The sequence below is a fragment of the Balearica regulorum genome, chromosome 4 (assembly GCF_011004875.1).
Source record: "Balearica regulorum gibbericeps isolate bBalReg1 chromosome 4, bBalReg1.pri, whole genome shotgun sequence".
Classification (NCBI taxonomy): domain Eukaryota; kingdom Metazoa; phylum Chordata; class Aves; order Gruiformes; family Gruidae; genus Balearica; species Balearica regulorum.
This window is the reverse complement of record NC_046187.1, coordinates 68373988-68392667: the sequence shown is the minus strand read 5'-3', so window position 1 is coordinate 68392667 and position 18680 is coordinate 68373988. Positions and strand designations below refer to the sequence as shown.

At 38.2% G+C, this 18680-nt stretch overlaps 1 protein-coding gene across 1 annotated transcript in view; it reads right to left on the bottom strand.

Moving 5' to 3' along the window:
- Positions 1-18680, bottom strand: part of STK32B (serine/threonine kinase 32B) — a 173085-nt gene that overhangs the window by 133102 nt on the left and 21303 nt on the right. Inside the window, exons 2-3 of the mRNA XM_075752511.1 lie at positions 11029-11084; positions 3061-3212 (exon numbers count right to left, since the gene is read on the bottom strand). Of these exons, the coding sequence (XP_075608626.1) occupies positions 3061-3212; positions 11029-11084 (208 nt within the window). The remainder of the gene's footprint in view (positions 1-3060; positions 3213-11028; positions 11085-18680) is intronic.

Sequence of the window (18680 nt, the reverse complement as noted above, 5' to 3'; positions counted from 1 at the left end):
TGGGTCACTTGTGATTTTTGTGTTTTGCCCTTGTTGTTCAATAACAGAAGTCATTATTTGAAGACTACTTGTAGAACATCTTGAAATTCAGGCAAAAGTTGAGATAGAAGATTCAGAAGTCTGGAACATGCAACTACAGTCTGCAACTGTAGACACTCCAGAAATATATCAGAATCTCTTTCAAAATAATTTAGGATTGTGCAAGGCTAATTATAGAAACATATTATGGACCGGGTACAAAGAATGAGTTATTTGGGGTAGGATAGATTATTTTGGGGAGGCTTGTGTTCAAGACTTTCCTTTGTTGTGCTAGCCCAGGGTGAAATATAGGTTCTGTAGTAGTTCAGTAGCTCACTCTGGAGTCAGAGCTTTGAATCAGTAGATATTTGAATGTGTAATGTTTGAGTGAACACTTCAGGTGAAAATAATAAGTGTCAGTGAAATTATTCTTGGAAAATTTTCTACAGTTCTAACTGTGTGTGTCCAAGACCCTGAATCTCAGTAGAGTCTCATATATCCAGGGTTTGACTACACAGCTGTCCACCTTCAACAGGAAGGATGGAGGTCCCTAGAGTAGGATGTCCTACTCTCAGTTAGCTGCTCTGGTTATCATAGATGAAACACGCTGGGGAGCATTTCCAAGCACTCAGGCCAGCTGGCAGGGAGCAGCTCATGCCTCTGCTAGGACGTCCTTGCTGCTGAAGGGCCGTGGCCACACCACATTGACACTAGGACACTGTGACTCTGGAACTATCCCAGGAGCTGTTTGGGAAGGGACTGGCTCAGATGGCACAGGCACGTGCCAAGGGCAAGTCCAGCTACATCAAGCAGCACCTGGGAATGTTCCTGGATGCTGTTTCACCTACTAGGTTAGCTATACCTTCACACATCCATGTTTTGGCCCTAAGGAGAATCAAAGTATGTTGTCTACATGGGCATTTCAGGCTGTGAAGCACTGAGATGCTAAGGCAGCAGGGGTTGAATGGTTGTACAAGCAAATTGCATGTCTTCTCAAGACTATCCCTGAACATGGGCACTGATTTTAGATGTGGATGTAAGTCTTCAGACTATTCCATGTTCTTCTGTCTCATACCACAGACATGAAAACTAAGCTTGGTGACAGGGAGACAGGACTGTTGGCTGCTGAGCTGGATCACGAGATTTAATGCCAGTGATAAATTTCAGACCCCATCCATGGGAGGTGACCTGCCATTTATTATGTGATATGATGGGTGGGCAGCTCCCCCGTGCCTTCCCTTCAAAGAAAAATCTTGTAATTCTACCTAATAAGTATCCTAGATAGACTGGTCAGCTATAAGGATTGCTAGAGATATTGAGTATAGAACATTGTTAGTGCACTGGCACATCTTGAATAGTGTCCTTTTTGCCTGAATTGTTTCATTAATTCTAGAGTACTACAGCTTTCATTTTCTGCATTTCTCATACGCACATACAGTATAACATTTTAGTCTTGAGGTCTTGTGACAGTATCTCAGAAGCACAAGAAGAATAAATTAGTTCTTTGCAATAAAAATCATCATCACACCCAGCACATTTTATGGTATTGCTTATTTCAAGTTTAATCTTTGGCATGAAAAAAAGAGAACAAGAAAGAAAAATTATTAGCTGATTATAATAGAGTCATTGGAATCTAGCATATTTTTGTTTCACAATAAATATTTGATCTTCAGTCCTTCAGCATTGTTATGTTTACTGAAGTACCTTGTAGATCATGTTAACCTATGACTGTTTCTGCATAGTGTCTAGTTACATAGTGGAAATCTTTGCCACCTTTTGTTAAAGAACAAAAGTTTGTATGAGTTCAAAAGAGATTAGACAAATGCATGAAAGAAAAATCCACAGGCTCTTAAGCACAGAGATACCACATCTTTGGTGAAGAAATCCCCAGATTCCAGGTTGCTGGAACCTTGGAAAATATACTGGGAAAGTTTTGTTTTACAGTCACAATGTTTGCATATTTCTCTAAGCCTCCAACAGGATATTAGGTTAGCTCAAGTATGATCATTCATGCCAAGTGGAGACCACTTGAGACATATATATATATATATATGATTAGGTCCTTTTTGAATGAATTTTGAGATCAAATCCTTTGCTGGTATAAATGAGTGCAATTATCATAAAGCTGTGTTCACTCAAGCCAGAACATAATTTGGCTTTTAATTCATGAAAGGTCCTAAGCAGGCAACAGGAAATTTTTCACCTCTACAGGCCAAGAGTGAGCTAAAGGATGGATGTGAGACTGTAGGTTAGGCATTGACCTCTAGTAAGACAGCTAAAACACAAATCAGAAGTTCTGTTTGCACTGTGACCATCTGCAGCCAATCAAGCTATTCCTGAACTGAACAATTTTCATATCATAATGGTTTATGGGTCCCCTCTTTTTTTTAAAATGATATAGGTAATTTTTAGATAACAGAGGAAAAGTCTGCATCCTATTACTACTATCACTACATAAAAGCCAGCAAATATTTTATGTTGGTGGTGTAGTTGAAGCTAGTCATTACTTGACCAACATTTTCTCACACTCATATGTGACCAAGGAATTCGGTGGCTAGCACAGGGAAGGTAAGAGGAATTCCAGGTGACAAAAAGATGCTTTTCTGTTGTTCCATGTCAGCCATTTTTTAAACGCAATTGAGTTCTGAATTTTCTCTGAATCAACTAAAAAAAAAATTAAATTGAATGGCTGGGTTTGATATTCCACAGCCTTGTAACAGATGTTTAGTCCAGGTATTGTCAAAAAGAAATGATGAAGCTGGACAGAATAACACATTTCCACATACTGCTGTACCAATTGGGAGAGAAACCAAACCAGAAGTGAAAAGGTGACTGTGATGTTTAGATATTCCAATGCAAAAGGGCATCTTTAAAATATTAATGAAAAATAAAGCCCTCTACAAAACCTAAATACCTAAAAAAAAAAAGAGGTGACCAAAAATTTTTCCTACTTTTCAACTTTCCAGCCTTCCACAGCCTGAACTGATTCAGCAATAAGGAGAAAACAAGAGGTCCTTGATAGAATTTTAAAGGTTTACTTACCATAGATTGACTAGGAAGGGATGCTCCAGGCCTTGCATTATCTGTAGCTCTCGAAAAACATTTCGAACTTCATCTCTCTCAATGCATTTCTGTTTATTCATATATTTCATGGCATACATTTTCTTGGTGTCTCTCTTCTGTACAATGCACACCTAATTGACAGCAAAGTGAAAAAAAAAAGTTTGACACCTACAGACAGGAAACTTAGCTGTGACTTTGGCAAGAAAGGAACCTTTTATGATATTTCAATAATCCAGATCTGGATAGTACAACCTAGGAACACCTTCAGAAAGTCCAAATCACAGCAGGATTCTTTGTACCAGATTGTAATTAACAAATTAACAAAAGAACAACCCACTCCTGCATAAGAAGAAACTTTCAGAAGTTACATGGTAAAGCTGGGAGGAATACACTCCAATTGCTCGAACGCAGGCTATTTCATTAGTCACAGAAATTAATGCCTCCTGCCTAGAAAAATGCACGTTGTCCTTATTCCCACAAGTCAATACACACATCTTGATTAGTGCATCATAAACATAGCCTACGTTCACAAGGCTCAATATTTCATCTAAATATCAGAATTATGCTCTCTTAATTATTGTTGAAAAAAAAAAAAAGAATTCATACAGAGATTCATCACATTTTTGAAGTCACAAGAGACCATTACAATGATTTGTAATGGCAGTAAATTGCTTTGCTTTAATTTTGTTTTCTTTTTTTTACAAAAGTCAAATAATTTTGTAAATGCAAGAAGAAAATATTAGTCAAGAGAACTCCCATGTAAGGCCTAGATTGTTTTTCGTCATGGTAGTTTACCTTGTGAATGAAGCTGGAGAGTGTCACCAGCACCACATCCAAGAACCAGAATTTTAAATATGATTTCTGGCAACACAGAAATATAAGATTGTTCTGTGTCTCATCCCCAAAGCTGGTGTAAATCTCATCTTCATAACAGCCCTACACACACACATAGAGCATAACTATATCCTCAACAGACTTCTGTTCTGAAGGGTTTTTCCTGTTAATTGATCAGGACCTTTGTAAGTGACACTCCTGGTGTGTCTTCACAGCCAAGAGAACATTAGTTGAAAATATTATTTTGGTGCAACATTTATATTACTGATACAGCAATAGGCTCCAATCAGAATTTTTCATCATCAGGATGTATATAGACTATGTACTGGAAGTGTCTGGTTTAGATATCACAACTCTGTAGTGTCTAAATTCAAAGATATTCTGGATTCACTTGGTGTGGGCCCTATTATTTTATATGTCTATTTATATACATGCACACATGCACACATACACACTCCCATATTATACACACATAAAATTGTAGTATACACGCATAAAATTAATGTTCAGGGATCAGATTACAACATGGTGCCAACCAAAAATAAATCCTGTGGTTCTGAGTTGTTTTTAAGGAAATTGCATGCTCCAAATTCAGAAATGGTCTGGAGAAACTAAGACAACTTCCCACAGCTGAAACTTCTGACTTTAACAAGGTGTCATCTAGATTCTGGACCTGGTGACGAACCACCAGTGCCAGGATGAAGACCCTAGAGAGACCTACTGTGTGGTCACATATTTCTTAAATGCAGGGGGAAGGCTCCAGGAGAATGCCATCGGGATATTTTAGTTCCTCTATCTTTTTCCAGTCCCTCCAAGAGGAGCTGGGCCAGTGAAACCAAACCACATTTATTTCTCTGCTGCTCTATTTCCATGAAGTGTGTCCTTGAGCTCAAATCTACTCCAACGAGAGGAGTTAATAGAGTACTTTTAACCTATAATGATAAGGTGTGATTAAGCAGAGTTTCTAATTACCTTCCCTAATAACAGGACATGTTCTGCTAATTAAGTGAAACATGGATGGTAATGTTTTGTCTTGAGCCCATCAATGTTGCACAATGGTGAGTACCCAAGTTTTGTTTCATTTTCCTCTTTGGGCTGTTATGGAAAGTCTGAATGCTGGTGATGCCCGTAAGATAACTAAAGGTTCACAGTTATATGTAAAGAACCCAGGCTGTGGAATACTGGGGAACTGGGGTTGGCCTTTTGGGTGAAGAAGAGGTAGCAGGTGGAGTTGAACTGAAATGGAGGGATGGAAATGAATTGTTCAAGCTTCCACAGGTTCTTCAAAAGTATAAGCAGAATTTGCAGGGGCAATTCCTGACATCCTGTATGAGATTATGTGGACACTCCAATTTAGTGAATCACATTATAAAGTAGAACGTTTATGGATTTTGGCTCAGAATCTAAGTCCAGAAGTTCATTCACTTACATGAATCTGCAACATGATTTTCATCTGAAACTTGGCCAAGACTGAGGTGTTCGCAGATGTCTCCTGTTCCATTACATAAAAAGCCATTCTATTGAACCATTGACTAGTGACACTGCTAAGAGAATGGGGGTTTACTCAGCTGAGAGTTACAGGTTTGTTCAATGCAGCAAACTAGGATCATATACAGCACCTATATATGTAATGTAAACAGGTTTGAAACACTGCTGTGACTCCAGAAGGCACCCAGTTCTCTTACCTGCCAGTAAAGACAAGGGCGTTCAGCACAGCTGAAACAGACCTTCTGTTGTTGGTAGAAACTTGCCTCACATACAGCTTTTTAAGTAGAATGATAGTAAACATTTTCTAGTAATGTGTACCTACGCACATCTTTTAACATGGTTTCAAAATCAATAGGATTTTAATGAATATATTGAAGCTGCTTCCTACTAAACATCAGGAAAACGAAGCTGCATCCATATGGATGTTATTGTGAAAAATGCCTGACATTGCTATGACAGTGCTGAATAGTAGTGGAGATCCTCCCTGACATTTCTACCTGCTGGCTGTTAGCTCTTCTTTGGAGCAGGACGTGAATGGGCTGAAACTTTTCCACTACTGCAGGAAAGAAAGGAAAAGCCCTCAAGCTCTCCTCACCTGTGCAGTCCTAATGGGAAATGTTTAAATTGTGGGGTTTTGAGGATTTTTTTGTTTATGGTCTAAATTCTTTCTGAAGGAGTCATTTTAAAATAGGGACAAACAGGTGCTCTGGCACCTCAACAAACAAATTCTGTGATGACTCATTATTGTGGAAGTCTGTGCAGAATTGCCTTATTTACACATATCAATATGGAAGCTTGTCACGCTCACATTACTAAAACATCCTCTTTCAATTTTTATATGAATATAATTTACCAAAGCCCAGACAGTGCGCTGCTCAAACTGATATCACTGCTTCAGCAGTCTCTATAGGCGATGCTTCAAACCAAACATAACTATCACGAACTCAACAGCTATCCAGCTTCATAGTCAGCAGATAGGGACAGGCACATCCATCTCCACCTAAGGTATGGTCTAAATAGGCCCAGGGAACCATCTGTAGAGGGATGGTTTCTCTTCCAAAGTCCCTCTAAAGAGACTGTAGATGACTAGCTTGAATGTAGGCATCTGTGTTGTGCATGTTTAAAGGCAGGCAATATGAATCCCCATTCATTTGCTTTGGATACATGGTGTTTGGCCCGGAAAGAATATCAGGGAGCAGGCGCTCTTAGTCTCAGTAAAGCCATTTTGGTCTGAATCTGGTATATGAGTACTTAGACGTCTGAAACTACCACAGGATATGGTTTCATGACAGGTCATAAGATAGGAGAGATGCAAAACCGCAGTCAGAGAAAGCTCCTCTGTGCAAGGTCACTGTTAGGTGGAGAGCTGGCAGCTGGAGCGCACGCTTCATCTGTGCTCCTGTGTCATAATCTTATGCATCTTACATCAGGTGAGTAGATCAGATGGGGCAGCTATAGCTGCCATGAGTAATCACAGCCCAACGGAGGGGCTGTGGCACTGCACGGGCAGAAGACACTCACCTAGACGTAGGGGGCTACAGGGCAGAAATCAGGTATATGTTTCACACTCAGTGTGGAAACTGACAAATCTGCTATGAAGCACGTGCCTGAAATACTGCTACCTTGTCTGTTCTTACCCACTTACTCTGAAAAATTAATGCTCATAGTCTCAGCCTACAAGCAGAGTTGGAAAGATTTACACAAAGAAGCTGGAGTTTGGCTTTACACTGCCAGGGAATTTCCTTGAAACAGGGGGATTCATTCCCAGATTCCCCCGAGCAAACCACGACAGCTGGAGCAGGGCCCAAGCATCTGCTTCATCTCCTTTCATATTAACTCAAGCTTAAAAAATAGGTGTTTATACTGTCAAACAATATTAATATTCTGCAGTTGTGCGGTTGCTTTTAGGATAGCAGCATATTTTTTCTGAAATACTTTGCATATTATTTAGTAAAGTACCCTCGATCAGTGCAGACGTGATTCTGGGCCCCCATCTGTTTCACACCAGTGTAATTTCCATTACTTCAGCAGAGGAAGTCACTGTTTCATGCAAGCAAATTAATCAGAACTAAGTCCTGTGTCTCAGCATCTTAGACAAATAGGAGAAAGAGTCTGTACATTCATATCATAATTTGAATTTAATTTAAGGAGGTCAGATGGTTCAATATACCTGCTCCCATGAACAGAGAACTTGAAGAAAATTGGTACTATAATATCCCTGAAAACTAGTTGTTGCACCTGAATACAAATTATTTTGCGGCAGTAAACTTGCAATTATATGGTTACTGTTGCAGTAAAGAACAACGATAATTCTTCCTCTCACTCCTAGTCAGTTTTGTACTTATTGGATGATCTTCAAATATGTAATTTTTTGCAATAAGAATGATGGCTCTACATAAAACAAAATGGAAAAATTTAGCCAGATTTAACACGAGTGAGCACTTCTAAGGTATCACATGGCTTAAAGAAATAACTACTTAGACCAGTGTTCAGCATTTTGGGTTTGAGTATTTTAAATTTTCTACTTCTGAACTGATGTAGAAGGCAAACATTTAATATATGAATAAAACTTGTTTGGACAAAATTTCTGACATGGCCCATTTCAAATCTATTTGAAAATACTAATAGCTGGAGCATGCCAAGCATAACTAGCTTAAAGGTCTTTTAAAAAATAATAAAACATTTCCTGTTACATGTGAGGACACCAAAGCAAAGAGCTACCTTCATCTACCTAGCAAAGCAAGGTCACTGAAGCCAGAAAGGCCACATACCTCACTTGGGTACCACTGCCACCACTGCAGCAGCTCACAGGTCTGTACCAGTGTCTGTATGTACAGATACATACACCAGGGATGTATACACGTGCTCAGGAGCGGGGACAAGTATTCAGTGAGTGGTCACACACCAGTCTGCCTTAGCTCGCATGTCACTCGGCTTGAACAAAAGAACCACCGACTCACACAGAAGCTGTGGCTGCAGCGGTCCTGCGCAGGCTCAGAGCTCATCTTCATCTGTCCCTGACCAGGGAGCAACCTGAGCTCCAAAAAGACACCTTTCCAAGCAGAGAGAAGCAAGTCCGGTTGTTTCTGGAAACAGGAGCATGCTCCTTGTTTCTCTTCTCTCCACGCCCACGTCCTACACTCCTCACAACTGCTGCGATGCATCTTCACTTTTCCTGGGGAAGATGCTACAGTGCGTACAAGACTGCACCTGCTCTTAACATTGTCCCTAAGAAACAGCATGTACTGAGGCAGTCACTTAAAACAGGTGGCCACTTCTCAGAAAAGACAAGCTCTTGAGTTACAAAGCATTTGATACCAAATGGCCTAGGAATTCCTGCAACAGCAAATGTTGCTACTGTGAATTGAAAATGCCAAAGGAAAAGGCAGGGAAGGCTTTCTGAAGCCAGCTGGGAGGGACAGAGTGTTGCTGCTGAAGCAGTCGGCACCGATGGAGGAGGTGAGGTGCTGAGGATCACCTTGAGCTCTGTGCACAAGAGCGAGCCACGCTGCGTGGAATCTCTGCCATATCAGATACCTCCTGCAGCAGCCTAAGGTTGCTGTAGCAACTACAGTAATTTAAGAAATATTGAGAAAGAGATGATTGTACCAACAGCAATAAAATAAAAAAGTAGAGCATGTCTTAAAACATCCTACCGCTGTCAGAAAACACAAATGGCCACAGGACAGCCATAAAGGAAGAAGGCAGTTTAAGGAAGGCGTGATACTGAACGTGGTGTTACATGTTGCAGGATGCTGGAGCACAATAGGCTCCAAGCAGTAAACAGCAAGTCAATAGAGATTAGAGGTTTTGCATCATTTGTTGATGTTTTCTGCTGCCAGGTACTTCCAGAAGGACAGTAATAGGAAAAGTTGCCAGCAACAAGGCTTCGAAATGAGTGATAAAGGCAAGACTGACTCACAGAGAAAGACACTTGAAACGGCGACTGATTTACTATGTTGTGCTTTTGGCTGTGGTATAATAGGTCATTTTAAAATGGGTTTCTTTCTTTCCTGGTCTGTGGAAGGAGAAACAAGGTGATTGGTCAGAAGCTTGTATTCATTTGGGAAAAATAAGCCTGTTACGCCAGGGACTCTTCTATTGCATTTGACAGCTGCAAAATAAGGATTTAAGTTTAGAAGGGACTTATGCATGAGTCCTTTCTTGCATTAAACATGTTCTCTCAGGGTTGTGAAACTCTGTTCTCACCCGTACATACCCCAAAGCAGGTTCACAAGAACACTGCAGCCATATGAATCAGTAAGAAAATCAGATGTTTCTAGAAGTATTATAGAAACATTCACCAGTTTCCTGGTGGATGCCATGAATAAGAGTGAATCAGACATCAACCAACAAGCCTTCAAAAGGCACATATGCTTGCTTTATTTTCCTGCATGATGTGGAAGGGTGAGGGTCCCTTTGAAAGGGCAGAGGCAGCAGAGGTGTAAATGGGGAAGCTTTGAAGAAAGTGGGGTGCAGGTGATATTTGTGAAATTTGCAGGTGATATCATGGCCGGCATAATTTGGATATATCTTTAACTGCTTATCCTGCACCTAACTTGCACTCCTGGACCTCTATTTAGTTTGACATGATATTCCATCAGTGCATTGTGATAATAAACAACTATAGATCTCCAGCTGTCCTGATTTTTAAGGGATTCTTGAATACCATTTTGCACTAGCAGCATATTCTCCTATTGACCTCAAAGAGGGTTTCTCTTGGAAACTACTGAACTGAATAAGGACCATGCTGTGAAGGACCGTGCTGTTCTGCAAGTGTTTCAGGCCTCTGTAAAATGACAGTAATTTTTCTGCACAGAAGGCCAAAAGCCAGCAAAGTCCTGCGTGTGTTGTTAATGCATAAGTACAGAAGTAGCTCACCGGCACTCAGCTGGCATATACTCAAGAATCATTGAAATCAAGATCTAGATAGCTATCGCTTGATCAGTTACTGAAGGTATATTTCCCCTTCAAATGTATTCCTGAGAGTAACGGTTTCTAATATTTTTATAATATGATTTTCTCTGACTGTGTGGCCTTGTATTTACCCATACTAAAATTTAAAACCTTGTTATAGTCTTTATTATAGGAAAGACAGGTCGTCTACTCATGTGTAAACAAACCATTAATCTTCTCTGTTTCAGCAAAAGCCTGTTGAATTGAACAAACATTTACTCAATGATCATAATTACAGTGTATGTCAGTTTATATAGTCCCAAGCGTATTGAATCTATGTAAAGTGCCTTTAAAATACTGCAATTATTTTGAAGACACAAATAAGTCTGGAGATTTAAGAACAAGATCACTCTAGTGGACTGCCTATAAAAGTAGTCTGTTCCTACTTTTTCATTTGTTTTTGGTTTGGGTACTGATTTTTAAATTCTGCTAATCCCCACTGAGGAGACTTAATTATTACAATCATTTTTACTCAATTAATTTTATTGAATGTATTGTAACAGAAATAACTTAATGAATAGTCAGAGTCAATTCATACTGATGATCAGATGTTTTAAGAAGAAAAAGTCTACAAAACCTATGTTCCTTTACCCTACTCAGGTCACACCAGACATACACAGAGGAATTCTCTGTTAGACTTTCAACTGCTAAAAATAAATTGATTCTTACCTTTCCAAAACTCCCTTTCCCAATAGCCCGCAATATTTGAAAGTGGTCAAAGTTGACTGTAAAATAAAAGAGAGAAGAAAAGGAAAACAGTTTGTAGAGTGCTAAATCAGAATCAAAAATCAGATGAGAAAAGTAATGACAGTGTTTCCAGCTAATGTCATTTTACCATGTGATATTTACTTCTTCTCTTAAAACACCAAACATATTTAATATCGAGCAAAGAGGAGGTTTGCTTTAAAATATGCTTTGTTAATTTTATTCACCAACCCATCTTGGTCCAATGCCTTCAGTGCCCTGTATCTCCAAAGAGAAACATATCTCTGTCCTAACCAAGTAACAAGAGAGTAAGTTAGCATTATGCAGCCATTAGCAAAAACTGCTCAGTATTTTCCAGAAAGCTTAAAATCTGTTAAAAGAGTACTGAATAATTCAGGTAAGTAACACCACCTGCTTACAGATGTGTAGTAATACAAGGATAGTATTGTTACAGCAATCACTCTGCAGGACAATTCCCACATTCTGTTACAGTGATGGAAGCTTGTCCCGCGATGAGCTACCAGGATCAGCCCCTCTGAACTTTGCCACCTTAATACAATACATAATGCTAATATTGTAAGACTATTTCATAGATGTAGCACAAGTTTGTTTTGAGAGATTTCATTTTAGCTTGGCAGTGGAATGGATTTACTCCCGCTTCATGAAAATCTGACAGCACAGTCTGCCCTAGACACTGAAGCGGTTTGCTTTGAAGGTGAGTGAGAGATTTCATTTCTCAGAAATGTCATTATTGTTGGTGTTGCATGAGACTGAACACAGCATGACCTTCAAATCTCTGGTTCATTGGTAGGTCTGGCAGTTTAAAAATAATCCAACAACATCCTGAACAAAATTGATACAGAGCCACTGCAACACAAACGTGACAATGTGTGATACAGTTTTTACAGTCACTTGTCAGAAAAGAATCACACTTAAAGCTAAACTCAGTGAACCAGAGTTGACAAAGTTCAGCGCAACTTAACTGGATTTTTTTTAAATTAAAACTTTCTTATGTTCCTGGCTTTGGGCATGTACCTCCATCTATGTGCTTGTTATTGCCGTAACAGGAATCGGCAAAATTATGGAGACAGACTGTCACTGGAAAAACGAACAAATACACGAACAAATACAACAAAAATGTGACTCACATCATGATGAAGAAGAAAATCCTATAAAGCTAATAACACTTTCAATATCTCACAAAAAAGTTGTGTCAGCTCAAGCTAAGTATTGAGTAGGAAGTTGGAAGGTTGATATATAGCAAGCCACTGAAAGTGGCTAAAATCTTATTTTCCCTGTTGTAGTAATATCTCATTTACACTATTAATGCCACTTATATTTAAGCATTTGTTTATTTATGTTGCTTACATTGTCTTCAAGGAAACATGGTTACTCCTTTCATTAGTGCAGCTATAGCAACCGCCTTCCTGGTAATTGCTGGAGACCAAATCAAATCCAGAGCTGAGAGAGCTGAAAGCAGCAGGTCTAGTGTTTAGCAGACAAAGATGGTAAGTCTGAATATAGCAGATAGGATTTAGGATTCAGATACTAAAACCAAAATGTGTAACCTTGCAAAGGATTTGTAAACTACTTGGACACTGGAAATTGGGAAACAAATTTTGTGCTGAATCATGTAAGAGTTAGGGTTACCCAGATGTTTGAGAAGCAAGATTATCCATCGATGACCTATAGCTGGTCACAGATTTTACCCGTGGGGCACAGTCTTGTGGTTCCTGCTGGTCAATACTGGTGTCATGGACAAGATGGTCAGTTTAGCAAACCACCTTCCACTCAAACTTACATCAACTTAAATCTTGTTCCCACAAGTCATCTCTTCCAAGCACATGCCCCTGAGGATTTGAGAGCTTAATGACTGGGATCTTTGAGTTGATCCTTAGGTTTAAGTAGGAATTCAACACAGCATTGAAGAGGTTCAAAATGATATGTTAATCTCATTCATTTCTTTGATAAGGAAAATTCAGCAATTTTTCCCTCCAGCATGCTGCTGTTGTCTGTGTCACTCCCCTGCTTTCAAACCTTCTGATGTTTCCTGTTTATTTTACCATATTTTAACAAACATTTTCCCTCAAGAAAGTTTAGTTTGAGTTTGTTCTTTACCTTGCAGTCATTCAGCTGAGACCAGCTCCCCAAAACAACTGGAAAACTCTTGAAACAGTCTGTAATTATCTAAATTTCAGTCAAGCCACATTTCAATAAGATTTGACTATATTACTGTTCTGAAGCCTGTCTGGTTTTGAAATACAACAGTTTGATGAATTATGTTGTTTTTGTAAAACTAAGATTAAGCATTTATTTTTAGCTATGAGAAGGACATTTTTTATTGTCCATGTAATTTCTATTCTATTTCTCTGTACTTCCTTTTAATGGTGCTTATTGCTCTGAATAACTAGAATAACTTTTATTTTTTTAATTGGATTTAATTGTAAATTGGACTTCCGTATGAAAGAAATGATTAAATGAGGCATTAGGCTATGGAATTTAAGATGGATTATTAGTAAGTCAAATAAGTGGTTAGAAAACACAGCCACATCTATTGATCAAATTTTTTCAATTTTTATGTTTAACATGAATAGAAAGTGGGATTTTACACTTTCAGATCTTCATTAAGAAAAAAGAGTATTTTCTTTCTATAGTTCACTGTCCCATAAGCCTTTTCTTAAATCAAGGTACAATGATTGCAACATGTTTTGTGCAGGAGAAAAGAAAGATAATTTGAAGTGATTGTGGAAGTATGTAAACACACTTGAGTCCACATTTAAAATGAGCTAGGCCTGCAGCCACTGTAGTCTTCTGAAAAGGCTTAATTCACTAAGGTGAGACAACTTGGTCTCTTTTGATCATTCAAACATACTGACAACATTGTAGAGTTAAAAAGTGGGGAAGTTCCTCCCTCGGTATGTTAGGAAAGGATACTAAAAGGGATATCTTTGCAGTTGAGACCAATACGAAATTTAGCTGAGTCAAACTAAGATGCTTTAAGCAACAGTCCCATCAACAGCAGATCAGCCATGCAGAAGTGCCATTAGCGTCACAGCCCTGATATAAACAGTGAACGGTCCAGCTCAGTTCACTGCCACCTTATTACTACACTAGTCATTCTCCTCAGGTGTTTTCCTCAGGTGTTTTTAATCTCACACTCTCAAAATTTTTGGCTTATTTTGTTCATCACACCTTTTTTTAGGTTCTGTATGTGCTTTTTCTCCCTTTCAGTGAAAATTCAACACCACACGTTCACCACTTATTCTGAGAAGAATTACAGCTCACCACGACCTCTGGCATTTCCAATGTTTAAAATATCATCAAGATCAGACACTGCCATTTCCTCTGTGCAACAAGGATATCACAAGTATTGTATTCTTGTCCTCTAAAACATGACATATCTAACTCTTGTGGAGCCTGGTGTTGTAGCTAATAACATTTTTCCAGTGCAAAGCCCCACTGAGATAATGGTGTGGCTGGCAGAAGGACACTTTCTTCAGTAACAATAATATGACTATTATTCTTTTGAAAATAGTTTTCTTGGTATCCTTTACTCAAGAGGAAAAAAAATATATTTTCAACTTTTTGAGTACTTCTTTCATTTTACTACCACACCATGCTTTGGAAATCTTAGATATCAGCTCTGAATTGGAGTCTTAGATTATGGACATTTTTCAGGAAGCAAAATTAGTTTATATTGTCTTCAGCTAATTTTTCATACAGGCAAATTCACTGAATGAAACTGTGAGCATTAACAACAGCATGAGGGAGTTTCCTTTCAGTTTCATTGATTTTCATCAAGTTGGAAAAATCAAGAAGTATTATAGTCTCCCACCTTCATCCCTAAAAAAGTCACCATTAATTCAAAACTGAGAAGGATTATGGAATAAACTGGATATTTGGCTAACTAAGGGAGAAAATAGATCAGCATTTATGGCATCTGTTCCATGAGTGTTAGGTATTAGAGTGACTGATGCCTGTTAAGTTCAGTAATGAGCTATAGATGCATATAAATTATTTTGTTTCTTTCAGTTTAGTCACGCACAAATAAATCTTAAATGAATTCCATTGCACAGCTTCAAGTCTCTATTAATAACTTTAAGTGTAAGTATACCTCACTTCGATTATTTTCATGGCTTTGCAGTAGCACCATGTAGAGCATTTTCCAGTAGTTTGATCTTGAACTAATAAAAGCTTGGGTGATGGTAATAGGATTCACAAACTGAATGAAAGGTTGCACCCTGCTTGCCTCGAAAACTCAAAAAATGTGGTCCTAGCCATTCCAAGTACTTGATCAACTATATTGGAATACTCAAAAAATATCATGAATATCTAGAAGGATGGCACAGTGTTTTGTGACCAAATTGGGCACAGGAGTCCCTCTTCTGCCCCAGCCTTCTCAGGTGATCTTAGGCAAGCGCTTCAATATCTTCTGCCCCTTTCTGTAGAAACATGAATCACTACGCCTCTAAGCAGCTGTAAAATTAGATATAGGAAGTAGTTCAGTGCTCATGTACAAAAGTAAGCTGGAGAGTAGTGACAGCCAATTCAAATAATAGTGCTTTATAAAACCACTATAAAGACTGAAAGCAATTTTCAAAGCGTGAAAAGTGTACACCGTTGTGGAAGTGGAGGTACAGAAATCAGTAGAAGATTGACTCCAATCCCACACATCAAGTCGCCACAGAGCTGAGAGCAGAACCTGGCTCCCACCTCACACCACACCATTTCTCAAACATATCTTTCCAACTGCATGAGCACTGATAGAGCAAACATTTGATATAAAACTTTCTAGTGAAAGATAAAATAAATATTTCTTGCTCCACTGCTTCCCAAGGATAAAGTATACTTTGGGGGAAATATGCACAGCACAGACTATTGGGTTTTTACAACCATTCTGCAAAAACACTGGATAGTTTTAGTGGAAATGCCTATTATTCCTTTTTTTTTTTTTGCACAAACTAACCAGCATTATGTCTATAATGATATATGTTAAAACAATGAGGTCTTCTATATGCATTCACCACTGCTGCATCATTCTTGAGTGGTACAGTGATCTGAACCAAAAAAACCCAAATGAACTGTTACATCGATGCAATTCATTACGTGTTGGAATTATGACATCACACAAACCCACAAAATTTCTATCCTTTCATTTGTAGTGTGCTAATCTAAAATATTCTCATGTTACCCATCATTCATTCAAGTGTAAATTACACCTAACTCAAGAGGCAATACGTATATTGGGTGGATTCTACATAGAGCTGACATCTGTTGTTCTTACTGCACCTGAGGGATATTTATGGCATGTTTATATGATTAGTCCAAATACACTCAATAACAATTCCTTGAAAGAACTTTGTATCTCCAAGAACAAATATCCAGTCGAACATGGTTAAAGCACAGGCATATACCTGCTTTGTATCATAGAAAAGAAATTAGAAGCCTTTTGGTTCAAAAAAAAATTGGAAGAACTTGGTAAGCATCCAGAACTAAATCCAGACATTGTCCTTCTCTGGCAGATTCTCACTGATTTGGACTGTCTGGCTGTAGCCAAAACCAGAACATGACTACTAAGACATTAGGAGGTATACAGTAAAACCATATTTGCAACACAAGGAGCTTTTCAAGACATCTAGCTTCAGTCTCACTGATCTGAACAGAAAACAGAAACAAGGAAATGTGGCCATCAGCCAAGAAAATAGATTTTTATTTAAGTCTGAGCACTGTCTACGTGTTGCAAGTCTGTTTCAGAGTGGTTTAATCCTTCCTGCTTCTATGTGAATCAGAAAAACAGAGTAATAACTAAATCAAATTTTCCTTCTAGATTTGGCCTGTATGGTTTAACCTGAGACCCACTGGCCAGCATTGCTATTTTTCCAACTAGCTCTGCAGTCGTGTTTATATGTGTGTCTGCTTTTCAGATTCTCCAGCCCTTCCCAGAGGAAGTCACGAGGCTGTGCTGACGGAACCTCAGTAGGTCTCGGCAGCCTTCAAAGCTTGTTAAAATTGCTACTGTACTTCCACACAAAAACACATCAGTAACCAAGTAGATACAGTCATATGTATTCAGTACTCATGATAAAGTCACCAGCTGGAATGGACATAGACAGGACAAAACCAAACAGTGCTTAAAAATCAGATTAAAAGGGGCATAAAATGGTTTGGGTAGTCGTAAGGAGTCACATTCCATCATGCTCTGTTCGTGGAAGTGCATTAGTGAAGAAAGATACTGTTTAAATTAACTATGAAATGAATTTTTGTTGGTGGAATGATAAAGCCAGGCGTATCTTTGAGGTGAGCAAAGAATACAAAATCTGTACAGCTTCATTAGGTTTCTGAGTGGAATGGGCCATCCCTATACATTAATTGATTGGGGAACCTACTAATTGGAAAGATTGCATAACTGAAGGGCAAGAAAAAAAGCAGTTTCAGAGCTGATTTTATCTCATTAGTGATGGAGCATGGTGTTTGCTATCATTGTATTTAGGGGTTTTTCATTTTAATTGCATTACATTGTCTCAGTCCTTCAGGCTTAATGAGTGTTTTAGTTTCAATATAAACTGTTTCTAATTATTATGTTAATAATTTTTATAACTATCCAGAGTTTATTTGCAATTAGAAAGAACTAAAGATCTTTGTAAGATCTTTGTATTTTATTTAAAATTCAGTTAATTTTGCTTTGAACTTTAAAATGCATTTTGTTCTGATCATGTTTTCAGACTGAATGTATGGAAAATATAATTCCTGTCTCTTAGGAAGTTCTGATACTTAAACATTAGTATACACTTAAAAAAAAAATGATTATGACTATTGATTTGAAAATGCAATTTTCCTACTTTATCAATTGAATTATTTAATTTTGAACTGATACCATTTTTTCCATTTTAAAACGTCATAAGCAGATTACAACAATAACCATCTTCCACCCTGCTGCAGCTCCAGAAGAAGTTCAGAATAATGTCCATCTTACAAAAGGAAATATATCCTTCAATTTCCTCAAAGTGAAATATTTCTAGATTATCAAAAGAGTTTAATTTCAGACTTCTTCATCGATCCAAAGAGGGTTTTTTCACAGTAGTTCAGTACTACACTGTGCTTCCTTGTGATGATGACTATGTCCATCTACGAGATGAGGTCATTGGCTGGACTCTGTCTCCCATTATGTAGGTATACACATAGCACTTGCATGATGCACACTTTGTTCAGTCCGAGGTGGTGGTGTGTTGTAAACAGGTACAAGATTTGGATCTACAGAAGGGATTACAAGTATCAGATTCCAATACCTTAGTGTCATATCACAGAAATGTAGTCTAGCTTTCAACTGACCCAAAATCAGTTTGAAATAAACTTCAGTTCCATTCAAAATTTCCAAACCAACTTTGTTTTCCCCGTATAAGGCTTATTTTTTAAAAGGAAAATAATGGTAATTTTATTTGGCAAAAATTCTAATTATCCATTAAAAAGTTATTCAGAGGAAAAGTCTGTTCCAAAAATCAATGAAATTTTATTGAAATTAACAATGTTATGAAAACAAAACCCAAAAAACCTCAACCACCCACCCAACCAAAAAAAACCCCAGATTGAAAGAGTTCCTTGTTATCTCCCATCTATGT